This window comes from Triturus cristatus, chromosome 2_1 (assembly GCF_964204655.1).
Source record: "Triturus cristatus chromosome 2_1, aTriCri1.1, whole genome shotgun sequence".
NCBI lineage: Eukaryota > Metazoa > Chordata > Amphibia > Caudata > Salamandridae > Triturus > Triturus cristatus.
This window is the reverse complement of record NC_140581.1, coordinates 126085551-126108120: the sequence shown is the minus strand read 5'-3', so window position 1 is coordinate 126108120 and position 22570 is coordinate 126085551. Positions and strand designations below refer to the sequence as shown.

Here is a 22570-nt window from a genome sequence, read left to right as displayed (position 1 = left end):
TTAGGCGCCCAGGAGATCCAAGGACTCAAACCAATCCCCCTGAATTGACAGCCAGCAGCACCTGGCTCAGGAACAGAATTATGACCTAGTCCTGTCTAATGAAGAGACAAAGATCCAAAATGGTTCTGATGTCATTGTCCATTTCCTCCACAGGCAGTGCTTCTATAGCCCCCTTGTTCGCAGGCAAAAAACCTCCTCCTCCAAAACTGAGGCGTGTGCCCCAGAGCTCAAACTTCAGAAAGGAGGGCAGCCTAGGATGATGGAAGGGCAAAGCCCTTAAGGATAAGCTGGAAAATCCAGTAAAAAATTGTAATAGCCTCTCAACTGGTCACCAAGTGGAAGACTGATCTCCCTATCAGTAGCTGGCACTGGAGACAGTCAAAAGTTTACAAGCGGCAGATCCAGCTGCAGACCGTGCAGGCTGGAGCTGCTGCTGCAGCAGCTAATGTCTTTGAGACATACCCTACCTTCAAGGGAGCCTGCACTCACTGAGAAGGTTGCTGTTGTCATCAAATTTGCAGTCTTAAAAAGCTCCGGAATCTGAAGATCTGCTATGCTGCTGAGCCCTTGCCTAGGAGGCCGACTGTGACATTTCTGTTCTGAAAGCGCTCCAGGGAGGTGTCGACCTTCTTCCTGAAGAGCAGTTTACCATCACAAGGTATGACCATAGGGGTTGCCTTGGCATCTCCCGAAAAATCAATTTTAAGCATCCAGGCTGGATGGAATAGAGTAACGGCTGTACCATGGATTTACTTAAGAGAAAAGTTTGATCACTTGGAAGTCAGCCAAATTGTGCCAAACGCCCATGAAAAAAAGACATACAGATATGAATGATACATTTTAAAACAAGATCACCTTTTATTAATATTCTTCAGTTCGCTCTAATCAAAACTACACAAATAGATGCTACATGTGATGACACAGTGTAAGTGACCAGTGAGAAAGGTGTGGAAGTTCACAGCTAAATAAGAGGAAAAGAAACAAGCTACTGGCTATATTAGCAGTTCAATTTGTAAGAGCCAACCACAATATTGGTTCACGCTCCAAAACTGAACAATATAGATTTAGCCACTGAGTCAACTAGGTCTACATTCCAACCCCCAAAGTTGATTACTTATAGGATCTTCATAAGGAGAACAACCTCACCATATGTTTTAGGCTCTGTCTACATTACACTGGCTGCCCGTTCAAGAGGGATTTGTTTTTAATTTATTATTCATTGTACGTACATTACAACGACCAAAAATACACAGTTATGTTTTGTCTCGCACTTGAACAGCTGCAAAAACATTTCTATTAAAGTTACTAAGGCCAAATGTAGGACACTCAGTGGCAGGGAATTATTGGCGGCCGGAGCCTCAAAATGAAGTCTCCTTCCAGCTGAACCTAGTTTAAGAACTTGACCGATTATTATTCAGGAAAGATTTAAAAATATGTTTGTCTTCCCACCAGAACCTTCACAAGCCAATACGAGCACAACTAACCTCTGCTAACTCGTTAAACCGTGTTTTCCCCGTATTGAAATGGTTTTTTGGTTTTTCTTTAGGAGCAAGGTTCTTAAAAGCACAAACCTAACCAAATGGGTGAATGATGAGCTTAACAAACCACAAACCTAAGGGGAGCAAGGGTTCTGAAACTGACAAGGACGTTGGCAGCATTTTCATGATAGTATTAGATTTTGTTTCTGCAGTGGGAACAGGTATTTCTAACACTGCTTTACGTCTCACCCAAGAAAAAGAACGGACATCTTTGGAAGGAGGTCTAGAATGATAAGGGATATCACATCCTGGAGATGTGACGAGGCCACTTTTGTTGTTTAAGCCCATATAGAGACCAGCATCCATATATTAAGAATGAAGGAGGTTGTCGTTCACTGAAATGTCTTTCCCCATGCATCGACTTGGAATGTTTCATAAAAGCACATAAAATGGCTCCAAGGGCAGCATCAGTGACAATATCGTAAGCCATAGCGACAGCACATGCGATAGTGCCTTAGGCTTCACATTCTTCGTTGGGAGCATTGTCAGAGCCTAAGGATCCATAGAGTCATGCATCATCAGGGAAAAGCCTCCTAAACTGTTGAACCTGCGGGATCAGATCATTACCTCCCTTTGGGGGCCTCTCCCTATCAGGTTTATTAAATGAAGCAGGGAATAGGGAGCACTTAGGGAGTCCTTGAGCACCCTAGCCAGAAATAAAGTGCAATCCTGCTCACCGATTTCTTTCTGGTGCATTGGGAAACCACAGTTGCAGGTCGAAGGGTCTTGGTCAAACCCACGATGCCACATACAAATATCTTGTGATCTGATAAGGAATATGCTACTTACCAGTATGCATCTGTTCTTGGCATGTAGAGCTGCAGAGTTGTACAGTTAGCATAGATCGCCATCTGGTGTTGGGCCCGGATGTTTGCAGTTTGTTTTTCTTCTTGGACAGTCTTTGGAAGTCACGAGTTTGGTGACTCCTCCTTCGGTCCGTACTGCTCATGGGCTTCGGCTCCATCCTCAGATTGTTTTTCGCCAACAGGGAAATGATGGAGCTTAGTAATCACAGTGAGAAACCCATGTGTGTTGTATCTAAATAAGATGTACTGGAACGGATACAGGTAGCCAGGGAGGCGGGTGGGCGTGTACAACTCTGCAGCTCTACATGCCAAGAACAGATGCATACTGGTAAGTAGCATATTCCGTTCGAGGCATATGAGCTGCAGATTGTACACTTAGCATAGATTATATAGCAGTACCCAACCTTAGCGGCGACCACCGGTATCCGTTGCAGTGGTTTGAAATAGTGTCTTTAGTACAGCCTGGCCCACTCTAGCTTGCTGCTTGGAATGCACATCTACACAGTAATGTTTTGTGAAGGTGTGCGGTGTAGACCATGTGGCTGCTTTGCAGATGTCATCTAAGGGTATATTCCCTAGAAAGGCCATAGAAGCCCCTAACTTTCTTGTAGAATGGGCTTTAGGCGGAACAGATAATGTTCTTTTTGCCTTTTGATAGCAAATCTGTATGCATTTTACAATCCACCTAGCTATCCCGGATTTAGAAATGGGGTTGCCTTTATGTGGTGGAGAGAAGGAGACGAACAATTGTTTAGTCTTCCTGAAGGGTTGCGTTCTTTGTATGTAGTATAGCAAGGCCCTTTTTACATCGAGTGTGTGTAAGGCCCTTTCTGCAACAGATTGAGGTTGCGAGAAGAAGACAGGTAATTCCACCGATTGATTGAGATGGAAGGGGGAAATGACCTTGGGCAGGAACTTCGGATTTGTGCGAAGTATGACCTTGCTGTGATGTATTTGTATGAAGGGTTCCTGTATAGTGAACGCTTGTATTTCACCAACCCTTCTAAGGGAAGTGATAGCTACGAGAAAAGCTGTTTTCCAGGTGAGAAACTGTAGCTCGCATTTATGCATTGGTTCGAAGGGCGGACCCATTAGTCGTGTATGAACTAAATTTAGATTCCATACAGCGGAAGGTGGTGCCCTGGGAGGAATTACTCGTTTAAGGCCTTCCATGAAGGCTTTAATAGCGGGCACTCTGAAGAGTGATAAATGCTGTCTGTTTTGTAGATAAGCAGCGATCGCTGCTAGGTGTAGGCGTATGGATGAATATGCCAGGTTACACCTGTGAAGATGGAGCAGATAGCATATGATGTGCTGTATGGATGCATCTAAAGGGTTGATTGTATTGTTACGGCAGTAAATTACAAATCTTTTCCACTTTGCGGCATAGCATGCTCTAGTGGTAGGACGTCTGGCTTCCATGATGATGTTCATGCAATCAGGGGGAAGGTTAAGGTATCCGAATTCTAAGATTTCAGGAGCCAGATCGCCAGGTTGAGCTGAGCTGGGTCCGGGTGCCTGATTTCTCCATGGTTCTGGGTTAGGAGGCATGGGGATAGGTGCAGTTTTTGATGTGGTACCACTGACAGTTGTAGTAGCGTGGTGTACCACGGCTGCCTGGCCCACGTCGGAGCTACTAGAATGAGTGTGAGGGAGTGTTGTTGTAGCTTCCTTACCACTAATGGAATTAGTGGGAGAGGTGGAAAGGCGTATGCAAATCTGCCTGACCAGTTCATCCATATCGCATTGCCCTTGGACAATGGGTGTGGGTATCTGGCGGCGAAGCTTGGGCATTTTTTGTTTTCGTGGGTGGCGAAGAGGTCTATCTGAGGATGCCCCCACTGTTGGAAGAATGGCTGAAGAACTTGTGGATGCAGTTCCCATTCGTGTAGTTGTTGCGTTTGTCTGCTGAGCAGATCTGCCATGGTGTTTTGTACGCCTGGAACGTGTTGTGCCAGGAGAAAGATGTTTTGGGGAATTGCCCATCTCCATATGCTCTGGGCTAAGCGGGAGAGCTGGGGAGAGTGTGTCCCCCCCTGTTTTTGGATATAATACATTGCAGTCATGTTGTCTGTGCGAATGAGGACTGCTTTGCCCGAAATCTGTTTTTGGAAAGATTTTAGGGCTAGAAAGATCGCCAAGAGCTCCAGATGGTTGATGTGGAGCGATTTTTGCTGTGGCGTCCATAGACCTTGCATTGTGAGGTGTAGGAGGTGCGCTCCCCAGCCGGAGAGCGATGCGTCCGCTGTTAGTATCACCTGAGGAACCGGGTCCAGGAACGGCCGCCCTTTGGAAAGGTTTGTGGTGTTCCACCACTGCAGAGAGTGATGTGTGCGGCCGTCCACCAACACCAGATCCGTCAGCTGACCCTGGGCCTGGTTCCACTGTTGTGCTAGGCACTCTTGAAGTGGACGCATGTGGAGTCTTGCATGGGGCACTATAAAGATGCAAGACGCCATCATTCCTATGAGCTTCATGAACACTCTTGCTGGAAGAGAGTGTTGGGGAAGGAATGTTTTGCGTAAGGCTTGAATGCTTGTGATTCTGGCTGAGTTTGGATAGGCAATACCTTTGGAGGTGTCTATAGTGGCCCCGAGATATTGCTTTGTGTGAGATGGTATGAGGTGGGACTTTTGGTAGTTCACCGTGAAGCCTAGCTGGTGGAGCAGTTGGATGGTGCTGTTTGTATGCTGCACGCATTGGTGGTAGGACGCGAGACAGCCAGTCGTCTAAGTAAGGGAAGACGTGAATGTGTTGACGTCTGAGGTGTGCTGCTACTACCGCTAGGCATTTGGTAAACACCCGTGGTGCGGTGGTGACCCCGAAGGGGAGAACCGTGAATTGGTAATGTTGACCGTCCACCACGAACCTGAGGTATTTCCTGTGAGAGGGGTGTATTGGAATGTGAAAGTATGCGTCTTTCAGATCCAAGGTTGTGAGAAAGTCTCCCTGACAGAGGAGCGGGAGGACTTGTTGTAGGGTGACCATATGGAAATGGTCTGAATGTATGTAGGCATTTAGAGGCCGGAGGTCCAGAATGGGCCTGAGGGTCCCGTCTTTCTTTGGTATTAAGAAATATAGGGAGTAAACCCCTAGATTTTGCTGATTGATGGGGACCTGCTCTATAGCGTGTTTTTGGAGGAGGGAGAGTACCTCCTGTTTGAGCAGTGTGGAATGTTCTTGAGACATTGGACGGTGCCTTGGTGGGATATTGGGTGGGGTAGATGTTAGCTCGAGACAGTACCCTGACCGAATGATTTGGGTCACCCATTTGTCCGATGTTATGAACTTCCATGCGTGGATAAAGTTTTGTAGTCTGCCCCCGACCGGAGTGGAATGGTTTGGGGGGAGCGGAGGGAAGTCATTGTGTGGGCGGGGTGGCAGAACGGGTGGTGTTAGTTTTGCCCCTGCCCTTATTGTTGTTGCCTCTGTAACCACCCCTTTGGTTGCCCTTTGAAAAGGTATTTTGAGGAGGGGATTTGTAGGAGGTAGAGGTGCTATCGGTGGAGAAGCCTCTGCCTGTGCCACGAAAGGAGGAGCGTCGAAAGGAACGTTTAGAGGCTTGTGTTTGGAGTGCCCCCATTGACTTTGCTGTGTCTGTGTCCTTTTTCATCTTTTCCAACGCTTCGTCTACCTTGGGCCCAAAGAGAGTTTGTTGGTCAAAGGGGTGATTGAGTAGGGACGCCTGGACTTCAGGCTTAAACCCTGAGATCCTGAGCCAGGCATGGCGACGAAGCAGGACACTGGTATTTATGGCTCTAGAAGCAGTGTCGGCTGCATCGAGGGCACACTTAATGGAGGTGTTTGTAATTAGTTTACCCTCCTGTATTAGCTCATGAGCCCTACGCTTGTGTTTCTCGGGAAGGTGCTGCATAAGAGCCTCAAGTTCGTCGTAGTGTGCTCTGTCATAGCGCGCAAGTAGCGCTTGTGTGTTTGCAATGCGCCACATTTTTGCAGCTTGAGAGGCGGTGCGCTTGCCAGACGCGTCTAGGAGTTTGGATTCCTTGTCTGGCGGTGGGGCTTCTCCTGAGGACTGGGAGTTAGCCCGCTTTCTAGCTGTAGAGACAACTAGGGAATCTAAGGGAGCAGGGCCCTTAATGTATGCAGGGTCTGTGGGTGCCGCCTTGTACTTTTACTCTATTCTAGGGTTTAGTACCCTGGCCCTGACAGGGTCTTTGAACACCTCTGCGGCATGCTTGGTGACACCCTTAAGCATGGGTAAAATAGAAGTGGATTTGTCCTGTATGTCAAATGTATCCAGTAAGAAGTCGTCTTCCACTGGTTCAGTGTGCATGTCCACCCCATGGTAGTGTGCTGCTCTCTGCACTAAATGATGGAACCCTAAGGAGTCCTCTGGAGGAGACGGCCTGGATGGGTATAGGTCGTCCTGAGGTATATCGGGTACATCAGGGTTATTGTAATCCTCCCATGGGTCTGGGGTCCCCGGTGGAGTGGGATCCATTGGGGCGTCCGCCGGGTAATTGTCCGGGTCCCCGTCATCCGGATCTGGGGACGGGGTCGGAGAGTAATGAGGTAAAGATGGCGGAGACCTGAGAGGGGGAGGGGGTGGAGGAGGTGGAGGAGGTAGGGGAGGCGGTAGTGGGGAGGGCACTCTGAGGGGAGAAGTAGCAGAGTCCTTCCGTTTGGGCGGTGGAGGAGGAGCCGGAGTATCAAGGCGTCTTTTCTTGATAATTAAAGTCAATAGCCCAGTCTTTGGATCTTTGGACAGAGTCTTTTGTAAAGGGTCTGGTGTAAACAGAGCCAATGGTGCCGAATCGTCCGTCGGCACCGGTGATTTCGGAACCGAGGGCTTCGATGGTTTGTGTGCGCCATGCTTTTTTGGGGCCTCCGGTTTTTTCGGCGTCGAAGGAGTTTTCGGCGCCGGAGCGTCGGTGCCGACAGATTTGTGTTTGTGTTTGGACGGCACCGAGAGTCCAGGCTTCGGCACTGGTGGCTTCGGAGCCGAGCTGGATATTACTTTCTTCGGTGCCGGATGCTGTTTTTCAGCACCGGGCGTCGGCTGGCTCGATCCCGAGCTGCCGTGAGACTTTGGAGGCTTCGACACCGGGCCCGAAGGTGGGGTGATCGAAGCTTTGGTCTTGGTTTTGCCCAGGCCGGCAGGCGAGGGAGTAACCCGAGTCTCTTTGGTTTTGGGCGCGGGGGTGGGAGGGGGCACAGTACTCACGACCCGCTGCGCCGGTGTGATGTCCTCCACGTCGGAGTCGTCGGCCTCGGAAGCGCTGACGACGTCTTCCTCCTGCTGGGTGTGTATTTGCCCCGAAGCTTCGGCGCCGTCTCCGAAGATGTCCGGTGGAGCTGCAGACGATGAGTGCGCCATGGTGCGTCGAGCTTTTCGATCCCGGATGGTTTTCTTCGATCGAAAAGACTTACAGGCGGGGCAGTCTCTGGCCTCGTGTTCTGGAGAGAGGCAAAGATTACACACCTGATGGAGGTCGGTGTGGGGAAATTTAGACCCACATTTTGGGCACTTTTTGAACGGAGTCCTTTCCATCGGCCGGGACCGGAGTCGAGGAGGGCCCGAAGGCCGGTGCCAATGTACGGGATGGAGAAAGTGCCGCTTCGAGAAATGAAGATGATGATGAAGAAACTCGAAGAAACAAGGATTTTCCGTCGAGGCTGGAACCGTAGAAGTTCGAAGCCGGAGCACGAAGTATCACATCCGAGCCCGATGGCGGAAAAAAACAATCTGAGGATGGAGCCGAAGCCCATGCGCAGTACGGACCGAAGGAGGAGTCACCAAACTCGTGACTTCCAAAGACTGTCCAAGAAGAAAAACAAACTGCAAACATCCGGGCCCAACACCAGATGGCGATCTATGCTAAGTGTACAATCTGCAGCTCATATGCCTCGAGCAGATATCTTCTTGCAGCAACGTGAACAGTTTTAAACCATAAAACATTAGCAGGTGACATTTGACTTAACAGGTGGCCAAAAACTGAGGAATTTGGTTGATGAGACATCAAAAGAATGCCAGACTCACATCGATGAGGTGCAGAAAAACAGGAACACAGCATGCTAGTTAGTGCCACAAATTGTTAACTTCAGTGCAATACCGTAAGTGCAACAGGTATGATCGGACAAGAGTCCCGCGCTCACGTTATCGCTGGAATGCAGCTACACCTGAATGAAGAGGCTCAATAGGCCAAAATAAGTTTTGGTTTGCTTCTGTTCCAGTTCAGTGGGGACCTGGCCTAGCATTTTGGACAAGACTGTTCCCACGGGAGCAGAATCATGGCTGACTGGCATATAACTGGGTGAAATCGGAGGTGGCATGGTGGACAAAATAATGATGGACTGGGATGCAGCCTGAATTAGAAGTAGCTAATATGAATGTATGCATTACATCCTTTATTAGTTTGTTTTCGACATATATAGCATGAGGATATCACACCCAGGATAGAAGGAGGTGCTGCTGAAGCCACATGGTGCCACCAGCCAGTGCTGGAGAGCTATTGCGGAGGAAAGTTTCTAGATATAGTCTAGTGCCTGGTTTATTCTTAAGGTGAGGAATCAGAGGGAAAAAACATCCATCAGAACATCTAAGGGTGAGCTCTTTCCTTAGTTGAGTCTCCTTGGATTGTTTCTTCCAAATATGAAAACATGTGTCCACTCAGGACAGTGCTTAGTACTATGCATCTTGGACTGTGTTTAACATGAAGCTCTGAAGAAATTTTAATATCGTTCGCAGGAGAAAGGTATATTATGAGACATGTTTCATCTGCAATAAATAGAGATTTGTTTTATGCATGCATTTAGTTATTTGTACATCACTATTTTGTCATTTTTATCAAAGGATTCAGCTGCTTCTCACCCATGCAACGTGCTAGTCAAATGTGGCCGATGCAGTGTCTCCATTTCAAGTTGATGAGATTCGTCTGTGTCTCTGTATTTCAACATGCCCTCTGGGGTGATAGACTCCTTCATGAAATGAGGTTCCCGGTGATAAGCCACTTGGATCCGGAAAACAAAACCATCCTAAAAACAAGAATGTAATGGACCCATTATAAACACAACATGACAAAAGAAAACACTAACAACTGAAAAGACATTCTAAGACAGGCTCTACAAGAACTAAGTCAAACTATCAAACATTCTTAAACACACTAATAAACAAGCAACAATTCTACTACCTCACTACAAACTTTCTCAAGGAGTAGCAGGTAAAAATTAAGGTTGGCGGGGAGGAGCCTAGCGCGTAACCAAGATGGCCGCGTAGGCTCAAGGCTCCCGAGGGCCTCCGCAACCTCCCACGTCTATCCTGAATCAATCCTGGTTTTGTCGACGGGCTTTTGTTGCTGAACTTGAGCAGAGGTGCCATCCGTTCTCCAAATTCAAAATCGGGCTCGGGGAACCGGAATGGTTGCGATCTGAAGTTTACGGCCTACTCCTGCCTTGGTCCGGAACTCGAGTTGGTGAGGTGCCCGGGTACGAAGTGAACAACAGCGGCATGCAGGGCCTGGCCTGTCACGTACCCCGCACTTTCACTTTCGTTTTCGCACCTGTTTGCTGACATCGGCTGAGGGACCTTGATGTTCCAGAGGAGCGTGGATGGTGGAGTGTTTGGCCTGAATCCCGGACTATACACAGGCTACTCGATGGCTGGCTGACCCGGGCAGGCGATGATTTTGCTCCCCTGAGACGGATCACGGTGAAGCGTGCCCATGCTGCCAATCGCTGGTTTACCCCCGATCTCAAGGAGAAGAAATTAGCCGCACGCAGAGCAGAGCGCGCATGGAGAAGAGAATATAGTCCCGCCAAAAAAATCATCTACCTCTCTGTGCTCAAAGTATACAAACAAAGCATACTTGACGCCAAGACCCTGTTTTACTCAAACAGGATACTAGCAGCTGAATCTCAATCTAAAGAGATTTTTGCCACAGTACATGAGCTTGCCTCGTCTAATAGAGCCACGGCCTCGATCCCCCCTTCTCAACCGCTTTGCGACTCCCTCAACGACTTCTTCGTTGATAAGGTCGCAACGATCAAGGCTAATATCTCCCCCCCTTCCCTCACCTTCACTAATCCCTCCCCCCCTGCTATCACTTCCAAACTCACTTCCTTCCCCCCTCTGACCACAGTTACACTTCCTCCCCTGCTCCAAAAGGTAAAGTCAGGTTCCCCCCTAGACTTTGCCCCTGCTCGTATCTTGCGAGAAGTCTTCCTACACTGCCCTACCCCTTCCCTTACACTTTTAAATGACTCACTCAAATCCGGAGTGGTCCCCACTGCCCATAAATTTGCGGCAGTCATTCCCATTCTAAAAAAACCCGGTGCCGACCCTTCATCCCCTTCCAATTACCGTCCCATTTCCCTGTTACCCTACCTGGCCAAGGTTTTGGAGACCCATGTAACCAGCACCCTGAGCACCTATGTGGAAGCCAACCACTGCCTCTCCCCCCGGCAGGCGGGCTTTCGCCCCCTCCACTCGACGGAGAAGGTAGTGATCTCAGTGATGGACAGCCTACGTGAGGGCATTGATACCAACGTCCCCCAGGCCCTCATTCTTTTAGACCTATCCGCCGCATTTGACACGGTGGACCACTCCATCCTCCTCACCCGTGTCAAGGCGGCGGGTATAGAGGGCCTGGCCCTCACCTGGCTTAAGTCCTTCCTGAGTGACAGGGCTCAGGCAGTCCACCTTGCTGGCTTCACCGCTGCCTCTCGTAAGGTTGCATGTGGAGTTCCCCAAGGCTCCTCCCTCTCCCCTCTTTTGTTTAATTTATACATTTACCCCCTCATTTTTATGTTACAGCAGCTCGAGGTCACGGTGTTCAATTACGCCGATGACCTCCAGCTAATTTTTGACCTTTCCCACTCCACTTCCTCTGCTTCAAATGTCCAATCCGTCATGCTGTTCATCCAGGATTGGATGAACTGCAACCACCTCAAACTCAACCCGGACAAGACGGAATTAGTCCTGACCAGAGGTGGTTGCAGTCCCTGGTCCCCCTCCCATTGGCCCTCCTCACTTGGTGTTCCCCCGCTCCCAGTTCCTAAGGTTAAGACCCTTGGCATCCTCCTGGATCCCTCACTTTCTGTTCACTCTCAGGTCAATTTAGTTGTTTCCTCCTGTTTTTTTTCCCTTCGAATCATTAGGAAGATTTCTCGTTTTTTTTCTTTACCTGCCCTAAAAATTATAGTGATGGCCATGGTGCTTTCGCGCCTCGATTATGGGAACATCATCTATAATGGCGCTCCAGCCTACGCCACTCGCCGTTTGCAGCTAGTGCAGAATCAGGCTGCCCGTCTGATCCACGGCCTGCCCAAATACCATAGAGCTACTCCCCTACTGCAGGCCTTGCACTGGCTGCCGGTGAAAGAGCGTGCTCTGTTCAAGCTTGGCTGCACTACTTTCCAGGCCAAAACAGGCACTGCCCCGGAATTTATCTGTTCTGCCATCACCCCCTACATACCTGGACGAGAGCTTAGGTCTACTCATCAGGCTTTGTTAACCATCCCCCGCTTCAGCAAGAAAAAGACTGGCGGTACGAAATTCGCAGTGCTTGCTCCTGCATTTTGGAACTCCCTCCCCCCGGAACTCCGTATGTCATCTTCCTACATTGAGTTCCGGAAGGGTCTTAAAACTTTTCTCTTTTCCCGTGCTTACAATGCTTAAATTCCCCTCTGCTCCTGCTTGCTTCTCACAATCCAACAGCGCCAAGAAACCGCTTGGTAAAAGTGCGCTATAGAAATGTTTTTAAATTCAAATTTAAATTCAAATACAGTCCGTGACGGCTGTGGTCCCTTGAATTAGCTACCTGGTCCCTACTCCTGTGCTGGCAGGTGCCGATCTCAGTGGTCACCAGACGATGGCGGCGAGGCTGGACGGAGACAAGCAGAAACCCAAGAATACCCGGCGGGGAGTTTACACCCAGGCTAATAACATGGACCGCTATGCGCAGACAAAGGGATCCCCTGGTGAGTCGCATAAATCGCCGGAAAGGTCCAAGGATGTCTCGGGCCTATCTGCTGACTTGACTTTGATACACGTCATGGGCGCCATTGAGGAGATGAAGGCTGCAGTGGGTCAGCAGTTTGATACCCTGGCTCGTAAATTGGATGCGGTCCTGATCGATGTAAATCTGGTCAGGGCGGATCTGTCTAAAACGAATGAGCGGGTCAATGCTTTGAACCACACAGCGTCGAATCTAACTGTGGACGTGGCCGCCCTGCAAACGGAGGTTCGTAGGTCACGGCTGGCCAGTGACCTAACTGACCGTCGACTTGAGGATTCCGAAAGCAGGGCCAGGCGGAACAATGTTCGCATAATTGGGGTACCGGAACGATCGGAGAACCCTGCTGCTGACCTTTTTGTGGAGGATCTGGTGGTTAACCATCTCGCACCCAAGGGGCTGAGCAAATTCTTTGCGGTGGAACGGGCTCACAGAATTCCGGGTGGTGCGCCGAAAGTGGGTGCTCCCCCGCGGCCTATAATTGCCCGACTTTTTAACTTTCGGGACAGAGATGCTATCCTTCAGGCGGCGAGGGTGAATGGGCCGCTGAAGTTTGACAACTCCAACGTCAGCTTCTATCCGGACTTTACGCAAGCGGTCCAAAAACAACGACTGGGATTCTTGGGCGTCAAACGGCGCTTGAGGGACATGGAGCTGAAGTATGCGATGCTATTTCCGGCCAGGTTGCGGGTTGAATTCGAGGATCGCTCGCACTTCTTCGACCGGCCGGAGGCGGGTGGAGACTGGTTGGATACCCTGCCCCAGAGTCGAGGTCGGGATGGTCAGACGGCGGAGAGTGGCGAGGGTTCGGCGGAACAGGACTAGAACTTTGGTTCCCGGTGATGGACTAGGCTGGTGACGTTTTGTACCTTAGCTCTATGGGACTCAGGTTTGGTGTAATATGCCCTTCAAATGCTCGGGGGTTGTGGAGAGCATATTGGGGCCCTTTCCTCCTTCAGGGGTTCTTTTAGTGGTTCAGTATATGTTAGGGCAACAGGCACACTGCAAATTGGGGGGGCTGTTCGGTCTCAAGCAGGGGTGCAGGGAGGGGGGAGTTGTGGTTTGGATATTGTGGGGGAGGGGGGGTGTTGGGGACTGTTTGTTTGTTTCACAAGGAAATGTGAGGTTAGCTGCTGATTTGTCCTTGTTGTGTTCTCCGGGATGTGGGCATCATGCACGGGAGCGAGGTGGGGGTAAGGGATTGAGAATACTTTTGTGGAATGTGAACGGACTGGGGGATAGGATCAAGCGCGGGGTGGTGTTGCAGTTTTTGAAACGGATCTCGCCCGACATTGTTTTCCTGCAGGAGACACATCTGATTGGGAACTCCTTCCATGCCCTGAATAGGCGGGGCTATCGCCTTGCTGTTCACTCTGGTTTCACTTCTGGCTCTAGGGGAGTGGGTATCTTGGTCAGGGCCTCTCTCCCGTTGGAGGTGGACGAGGTGCTCCACGATGATAGAGGGCGATATGCAGCATTGGTGGGGAGATGGGAGGGTAGAACTGTTTCGCTCGTTGCTGTCTATGTGCCACCGGGATTGCAGACGGCTACATTTGCTGATTTGGGGCGTTTGGTCCTGGGACTCCCTGGGGGGGTTCTGGTGTTAGGGGGTGATTTTAACGCTGTTGTATCCGGTATAGAGGACCGGCACCCCCCCAGGGATCTCCCTAGAGCCCAGGCCTGGCTGGGTGGCTTTCTAGATACTTTAGGACTTATAGATTGCTGGAGATTGATGCACCCGGGACAGGCACAATACACCTTCCACTCGGGGGCCCACGGGAGTCTCTCGAGACTTGATTATATACTTATGCCGGCGTTCCAGGCTGGAATGATCGGGGAGGTGCGTCATTTGGCCCGAGGTATTTCTGACCATTCCCCTCTATTGTTGCAGATGGAGGTTGTTCCCGGGGCAGAAGGAAGAGTAGCGCCAATTAACCCCTGGTATTTACGTAACCCTAATATTCGTGCTGAACTGGTTAAGTCCATTGATCATTACTTCGACGATAATGTAGGGTCAGTGTCGTCTGCTGTCTCCCTATGGGAAGGTTATAAAACGGTGATCCGGGGGCATGCCTTGTCTCTTATTTCCCATGCTAGGAGGTGCGGGAGGGAAGAGGTGGTCCGCCTGGAAACTGACATAGCTGAGATGGAGGGGGATTTGGAGCGGGGTGTTACGGATGAGAAAGTGCACGTTCTCAGCCTTAAACAGTCAGATTATAGAGTGCTGGTCACGGATGCTACTAAAATGATGAGTAGAGAGCAACAAGGACGACTGTATGATGTGGGAGATAAGGCCGGAAGGAATATGCTACTTACCAGTATGCATCTGTTCTTGGCATGTAGAGCTGCAGAGTCACACACTGAGGATAAGATCGCCATCTGGTGTTGGGCTCGGATGATTGCAGGTTGTTGTTGTCTTCGGAGAAGTCTTTGGTCACGAGGTTGGTGACTCCTCCCCTGGACAACAGTGCGCATGGGCATCCACTCCATCGGCAGATTGTTTTTCGCCATGATGGGAAAAGATGGAGTATATAGAAAAGAAAGAAAGGATGTCCATGTGTAATGTCTAAGTAAGACGGATGCTGGAACAGATACAGGTCCCGGGGAGGCGGGCGGGCGTGTGTGACTCTGCAGCTCTACATGCCAAGAACAGATGCATACTGGTAAGTAGCATATTCCGTTCGAGGCATATGAGCTGCAGATCACACACTGAGGATAGATTATACAGCAGTGCTCCCCTTAGCGGTGGTCGCCTGTATCCGTTGCAGCAGTTTGAAATAAAGTTTTTAGGACAGCCTGGCCCACGGAGGCCTGTTGTTTGGCCTGCACGTCAACACAATAGTGTTTAGTGAAGGTATGCGTGGTAGACCATGTGGCTGCCTTGCAAATGTCTTCTAAGGGAATATTGCCTAAGAAGGCCATAGAAGCCCCTATTTTACGCGTGGAGTGCGCCCTAGGGGGAACTGTGAGTGTACGTTTAGCCTTGAGGTAGCATATTTGGATGCATTTAACTATCCACCTGGCTATTCCTGATTTGGAGATCGGGTTGCCTTTGTGTGGTGGCGCGAAAGCAACAAAGAGTTGTTTTGTCTTTCGAAAAGGTTTTGTTCTGTCGATGTAATAAAGCAATGCTCTTTTAACATCTAAGGTATGTAGGGCCCTTTCAGCTACCGAGTCTGGATTTGGGAAAAAGACCGGTAGTTCTACTGATTGGTTAAGGTGGAAAGGGGAAATCACTTTTGGAAGAAATTTAGGGTTTGTCCTAAGAACCACTTTGTTACGGTGTAGTTGTAAGAAAGGTTCTTCAAGTGTAAGGGCTTGTATTTCACTTACTCTGCGCAGGGAAGTGATTGCGATAAGGAAGGCTACCTTCCATGTTAGGAATTGCAATTCACATTTGTGCATAGGTTCAAATGGGGGGCCCATGAGTCTTGTTAGAACCACATTGAGATTCCACACTGGGGCAGGTGGCAATCTTGGGGGAAGAATCCTTTTGAGACCTTCCATAAACGCTTTGATGGCTGGTACCTTAAAAAGGGACAGGTGTTGCCTATTTTGCAAGTAGGCTGCCAAGGCTGCTAGGTGTAATCGTATAGAGGAATACGCTAGATTGCATCTTTGCAAGTGTAGTAGATAGCAAATGATGTTTTGGATGGAAGCATCCAATGGATGTATGTCATTATTAGCGCAGTAGATGGCAAATCGTTTCCATTTAGCGGCATAACACGCTCTAGTAGTAGGGCGTCTGGCTTCTTTTATGATATTCATACAGTCTGGAGGGAGATTGAGGTAACCGAACTCTAAGACCTCAGGAGCCAGATCGCTAGGTTCAGTGTTTGAGGATCTGGGTGTCTGATTTCTCCATGGTTCTGGGTTAACAGATCCGGGGAGAGGCGTAGCTTTTGATGTGGAACTAAAGATAGTTCCAGAAGTGTGGTGAACCACGGTTGACGTGCCCAAGTGGGAGCCACTAGTATTAGTGTTAGTGACTGTTGTTTCAGTTTGCGTACCACAAATGGAACTAGTGGGAGAGGCGGAAAGGCGTACGCAAATCTGCCTGACCAGTTCATCCATAGGGCATTGCCCTTCGACTGTGGGTGTGGAAACCTGGCGGCGAAGGTTGGGCATTTTGTGTTTTCGGGAGTGGCGAACAGGTCTATGTCTGGTTGTCCCCACTTTTGGAAGAAGGGGAGTAGAACCTTGGGGTGTAGTTCCCATTCGTGGATCTGTTGTGTGTGGCGACTTAGGAGGTCGGCCACTTGATTGTGGATCCCTGGGAGATGTTCTGCTAACAGGTAGATGTTTTGGGGAATTGCCCATCTCCAGATTTGCTGTGCCAGTTGGGACAGTTGGAGAGAGTGTGTCCCTCCCTGTTTCTGTATATAATACATTGTCGTCATGTTGTCTGTGCGTATGAGGACAGTTTTGTTCTTTAGGTGAATTTGAAAGGATTTTAGTGCTAGGAACACTGCTAAGAGTTCCAGGTGGTTGATGTGGAGCAGTTTTTGTTGACTGGTCCATCTGCCCTGAGTGGTATGGTGAAGGAGGTGGGCTCCCCACCCCGTGAGAGATGCGTCTGTAGTTAGCACAACTTGTGGAAGAGGCTCTAAGAACGGTCTCCCTTTGGACAGGTTGATGGTGTTCCACCATTTCAGTGATCGAAGTGAGCGACTGTCCACCAACACCAGATCGGTAAGTTGTCCGTGAGCTTGGTTCCACTGTTGTGCTAAGCATTCTTGTAAGGGACGCATTTGAAGTCGTGCGTGTGGGACTATGGAGATGCACGACGCCATCATGCCTAGGAGCTGCATGAACACTCTTGCTGGAAGAGATGGATGAGTTTGAAATTGAGAGATGAGATTTTGTATACTGGCTATCCTGGCTGTGCTGGGATAGGCAATGGCTTTGGATGTATCTATGGTTGCTCCTAGATACTGATGTAAGTGGGAAGGTTGTAGGTGGGATTTGGGGTAGTTGATAGTGAATCCCAAATCGTGGAGAGTTTGAATCGTGCGATGAGTGTGGAGAACGCATTTTTGGTATGTATTGGCTTTTATGAGCCAATCGTCCAGATAGGGGAAGACATGGATCTGTTGTCTTCTGAGATGCGCTGCCACGACTGCTAGGCACTTGGTGAACACTCTGGGTGCTGTTGTTACTCCGAATGGGAGAACTGTAAATTGATAGTGTTGCCCATCTACCACAAATCGTAGATATTTTCTGTGAGCGGGATGCATAGGGATGTGAAAGTATGCGTCCTTGAGGTCCAATGTGGCGAGGAAGTCTCCCTGTTGTAAAAGTGGGAGGACTTGTTGGAGAGTGGTCATGTGAAAATGATCCGAATGTATATACTGGTTTAGTAGTCTGAGATCCAGTATGGGCCTTAGTGTTTTGTCCTTTTTGGGAATGAGGAAGTATAGAGAATATACCCCTTTTCCCTGATGTTGAAGGGGGACTGGTTCTATCGCATGTTTTTGTAACAGGGATTGAACTTCTTGTTTGAGGAGAGAGAGATGATGCGAGGACATTGGACGTTGTTTGGGCGGTATGTTTGGGGGGGATTGTATGAGTTCGAGGCAGTAGCCAGACTGGATAATTTGTCTTACCCACCTGTCTGTGGTGATGGAAGTCCAGACAGGCAGGAATTGTTGGAGTCGCCCCCCGACCGGAGTGGAATGGTCTGGGGGGAGTGGTGGCAAGTCACTGTTTGGTGGCTGGTGAGGTGCGGGTGTTGTTGTTGTTGCCCCGTCCTCGACCTTTGTTATTGTTTCCCCTATAACCTCCCCGGAAGTAACCTCTGTTAGGGGATGTTTGTCCAGAATTTTTAAAGGTGGACGTGGTCTCAGTTGATGTGTTTTTGGAGCCTCCTCTATAAAAGGAGCGACGAAAGGAACCCCGGTTTTGATGAGACTGCAGTGCTCCCATAGACTTGGCAGTTTCATTATCCTTTTTCATTTTTTCTAATGCAGTATCCACTGCAGGGCCAAATAGCTGCTCTTGGTTGAAAGGTTGAGCTAGAATTGCGGTTTGAACCTCCGGTTTAAAACCGGAAATACGGAGCCAGGCATGTCGTCTGAGTAAGACGCCAGTATTGACCGCTCTAGAAGCAGTGTCTGCTGCATCTAAGGCGCATTTAATGGAGGCATTAGATATTAATTTGCCTTCTTGGATGAGGTCAGAGGCCTGGGACTTAAAAGGTTCAGGCAGATGTTGCATAAGGTCCTCAAGTTGGTCATAATGCGCTCTATCATACCTGGCTAACAGGGCCTGGGTATTCGCAATACGCCAATGGTTAGCCGCCTGCGCGGCGACCCGTTTGCCCGAGGCTTCTAAAAGCTTAGACTCCTTGTCTGGGGGAGGCGTTTCTCCAGTTGTCTGTGAGTTAGCGCGCTTCCTGGCATTTGATACGACTAGGGAGTCTAAAGGGAGCTGGGCCTTAATGTATGCAGGGTCTTGCGGGGCTGGTCGGTACTTTTTTTCGATGCGTGGGTTGAGAACCCTAGCTCGAACAGGGTCCTTAAAGACTTCAGTAGCATGCTTTATGACCCCTTTGATCATGGGCAGTATGTGAACAGTCTTTTGTGACTGCTCAAAGGTATCAAGGAGGAAGTTCTCTTCAATGGCGTCTGTGTGCATAGTAACGCCGTGGAATGTTGCTGCCCTATTTATAAGTTGGCCGTACCCTAGGTGGTCATCAGGAGGGGAGGGCTTGGAAGGGTAGGTAGTGGGGTCAGGCATGTCAGGTATAGGATAAGACCAGTCATCCATGGGTGCTGGGTCTGGGAACGTAAAAGGGTCGTTTGGGTCAACAGGATCATCAAATAAATCAGGGTCCGCCCCTCCCCCTAAGTCATCATTATCATCCTGTGGAGGAGGTGAATGATAGGGAGATGGTAAAGGTAAAGGTAAAGGTAAAGGAGAATCAGGAGGAGGAGGGGGGGACGGGTTAGGAGGTAAAACAGGAGAGGAAGGACGAAGTGGTGAAGTAGCACAGTCCTTTTTCCGTATGGGAGCTGGGGGAGGTGTAGTGTCCAGCTTCCGCTTTTTATATGGGATGGCAGTCACATGTCCCGTTTTAGGATTGATATAGATCCGCTTCTGAGTAGGATCTGGTCGAAAAAGATCATCTGGCTCCGAAGGTGGTGTCTGTGACGTCCGCTTCGGGTCTTTATGAGCTTGTTTCGGCGGGGACGCAGTTTTCGGCTCCGATGATTTTTTCGGTGTCGACTGATTTTTCGGTGTCGACTGATTTTTCGGTGCCGACTGATTTTTCGGTGCCGACTGATTTTTCGGTGCCGACTGATTTTTCGGTGCCGACTGATTTTTCGGTGCCGACTGATTTTTCGGTGCCGACTGATTTTTCGGTGCCGACTGATTTTTCGGTGCCGACTGATTTTTCGGTGCCGACTGATTTTTCGGTGCCGACTGATTTTTCGGTGCCGACTGATTTTTCGGTGCCGACTGATTTTTCGGTGCCGACTGATTTTTCGGTGCCGACTGATTTTTCGGTGCCGACTGATTTTTCGGTGCCGACTGATTTTTCGGTGCCGACTGAGGTTTCGGTGCCGACTGAGGTTTCGGTGCCGACTGAGGTTTCGGTGCCGACTGAGGTTTCGGTGCCGACTGAGGTTTCGGTGCCGACTGAGGTTTCGGTGCCGATGGACTTTCAGGCATCGATGTTGAAGAACGTTTCGGTGCCGGTGGAGACTTCGGTGCCGAGGAACGTTTCTGTGCCGAAGGAGATTTCGGTCTTGGAGCCTGTTTCGGTGCCGACAATGGGTGTTTGGGTGCCGAGGGTGTTAAAGGCACAATTAGGTGAGGTTTGCTCGAGCCCGAGCCACCCACAGGCTTAGTTGTCTTCGGAGCCGGGCCCGAGGGCGGGGCTTCTGAAGAGGATTTCCGGTCGCGACTGGGCCCAACTGGCGGAGTCTTGACCAATGCTTTTTTGGATGGGGCAGGGGCAGGGGGGGTGGTACTCACACGCTGCCCTGGAGTGATGAGGTCATCGGAATCGTCGGCTTCGGACACGATCTCGAGATCTTCGGTGTCGTCTTCGGGAACATCTTGAGCAAAGATGTCCTCCGGTTCTGGAGCTGGTTTGGCCATAATATGGCGTCGAGCTCTTCGGTCCCGGAGGGTCTTCTTCGAACGGAAAGCGGAACAAGCTGGACAGGTGGACTCGTTGTGTTCCGGCGACAGGCAGAGGTTGCAAACCTCGTGGTGGTCACTGTGGGGGAACTTCGCTCCACACTGGGGGCATTTTTTGAAGGGTGTCCTGTCCATCAGCCGCTTCCGGAACCGGTCCGAGTTGATGTCGACGTCGATGAAATGAAGATTAAAGAGTTAAATTGATTGCTGGAAGTTTTCTGCTGGAGCGGAAAAAAGTTCATCCGAACCCAATGGCGGAAAAAAACAATCTGCCGATGGAGTGGATGCCCATGCGCACTGTTGTCCAGGGGAGGAGTCACCAACCTCGTGACCAAAGACTTCTCCGAAGACAACAACAACCTGCAATCATCCGAGCCCAACACCAGATGGCGATCTTATCCTCAGTGTGTGATCTGCAGCTCATATGCCTCGAACAGTTGATTGCTTGGTTGGACAAGAAGGAGAGAGCGAGTAGAGTGGTGCCGGTTGTGGAGAGAGTGGATGGCGTGTGTGTGACTGACCCGGTAGAAATTGTTAACTGCTTCGCGGATTACTTCCGTGGGGTATACTCTCCGGTCTCTGGGCGTTCGGAGGAGGACTCTCGTCGGTTGCTTAGAGATATTGCATTGCCGTCCCTCTCGGAGGCTGATAGCATGTTGATGGAGGCGAAGTTGTCGCCGGATGAGATTGCTTTGGCCATTCGCTCGATCGCTTCTGGTAAGGCCATGGGTCCCAATGATCTCCCCATTGAACTATATAAGTTGCGTCCAGATAAGATAGCACCGTATCTCCGTGACATGTTCCTCGCTGCACGGGCGGCGGGCTCCCTCCCCCTTGACCAACGTCTTGCCACCATAGTTGCGATACATAAAGAGGGGAAGCCGCGAGACCGCTGTGCCTCCTACAGGCCTATCTCGTTGTTGAACGCGGAACCCAAAATCCTGGCTAAGGTATTGGCCAATCGTCTGGTTCGGGTCGTGGGCGACTTGATTCATCAGGACCAGTCCGGTTTTATACCTCATCGTAATACCGCCCTGAACCTGAGGCGGTTGCATGGCGTGCTTGCTAGAGCGGAGTTTATGCGTGAGCCGGCCATCTTGGCGTCTTTGGACGCTACCATGGCGTTCGATACTTTAGAGTGGCCGTATATTTGGGCTGCATTAGCGAAATTCGGGTTTGGCCCTGAATTCATTGGGTGGGTAAAATTACTATACGCTGACCCATTGGCGCAGGTGGTGGTGAATGGTAGGGTGTCGGCTCCCCTCGCGCTGGGGAGAGGTACGAGACAGGGCTGTCCGTTGTCGCCCCTCCTCTTTGCACTTTCTTTAGAACCTCTCGCTGCCTGGTTGCGTTGAGAGCCATCGTTGCGGGGCATTAGATGGACGTCGGAATTTGAGGACCGTGTCTCCCTTTATGCGGATGACATCCTTTTGTATCTCACCTCTCCTCGAAAGTCCCTAATTGTATTGGTGGACGTACTGAATTCCTTCGGTCGTAATTCTGGCCTGGTTATCAACTGGGCCAAGTCATGTGTTTACGTCCTCTCGGGCGAGGCCCCCCTCCTGCCGCGGGGGTGCCCTATTCAGATTGCTACATTGGGGTTCAAATATTTGGGAATCTTCATATCATTGGACCCCGCGGTCCGCTATGAGCGAAACCTTCTCCCTCCACTCCAGCGATTGAAGGCCGACGTCGCGCGGTGGCTACGGCTTCCGCTCTCGCCGCTCGGACGGGCGGCACTGTTTAAAATGATGTCGCTGCCTCGCTTCTTGTACGCTTTACAAAATACGCTAGATGTCGTGCCGGCCCGTTACTTCCGTGAGGTGGAGGGTCTTCAGCGCCAACTGTTTTGGGACGGGCGACCGAGGATCGCCCTCGCCAAGTTGACACTCCCTTGGTATGATGGGGGTGTTGCCCTCCCCGATATTAAAAGATACTATTGGGCATCTCAGTTGGCGGCGGTGAACCACGGGATATACGGTCCTGCTTTGAATCTGGCCTTCGAGATGGATAAGTTATTACTTCCGGGCGGGGATTACAATAGGGCACTGTATTCGGCGACTCCGGATGCACGGTTGACGGGACCAACGCAAGTTGCGGTACG

General features: G+C 50.1%; 1 protein-coding gene across 1 annotated transcript in view; it reads right to left on the bottom strand.

The window, feature by feature from the left end:
* The window catches only part of NOL6 (nucleolar protein 6), a 530178-nt gene that overhangs the window by 261456 nt on the left and 246152 nt on the right, over positions 1 to 22570 (bottom strand). The window contains exon 19 of the mRNA XM_085628873.1: positions 9177 to 9340. Within this exon, the coding sequence (XP_085484999.1) occupies positions 9177 to 9340 (164 nt within the window). The remainder of the gene's footprint in view (positions 1 to 9176; positions 9341 to 22570) is intronic.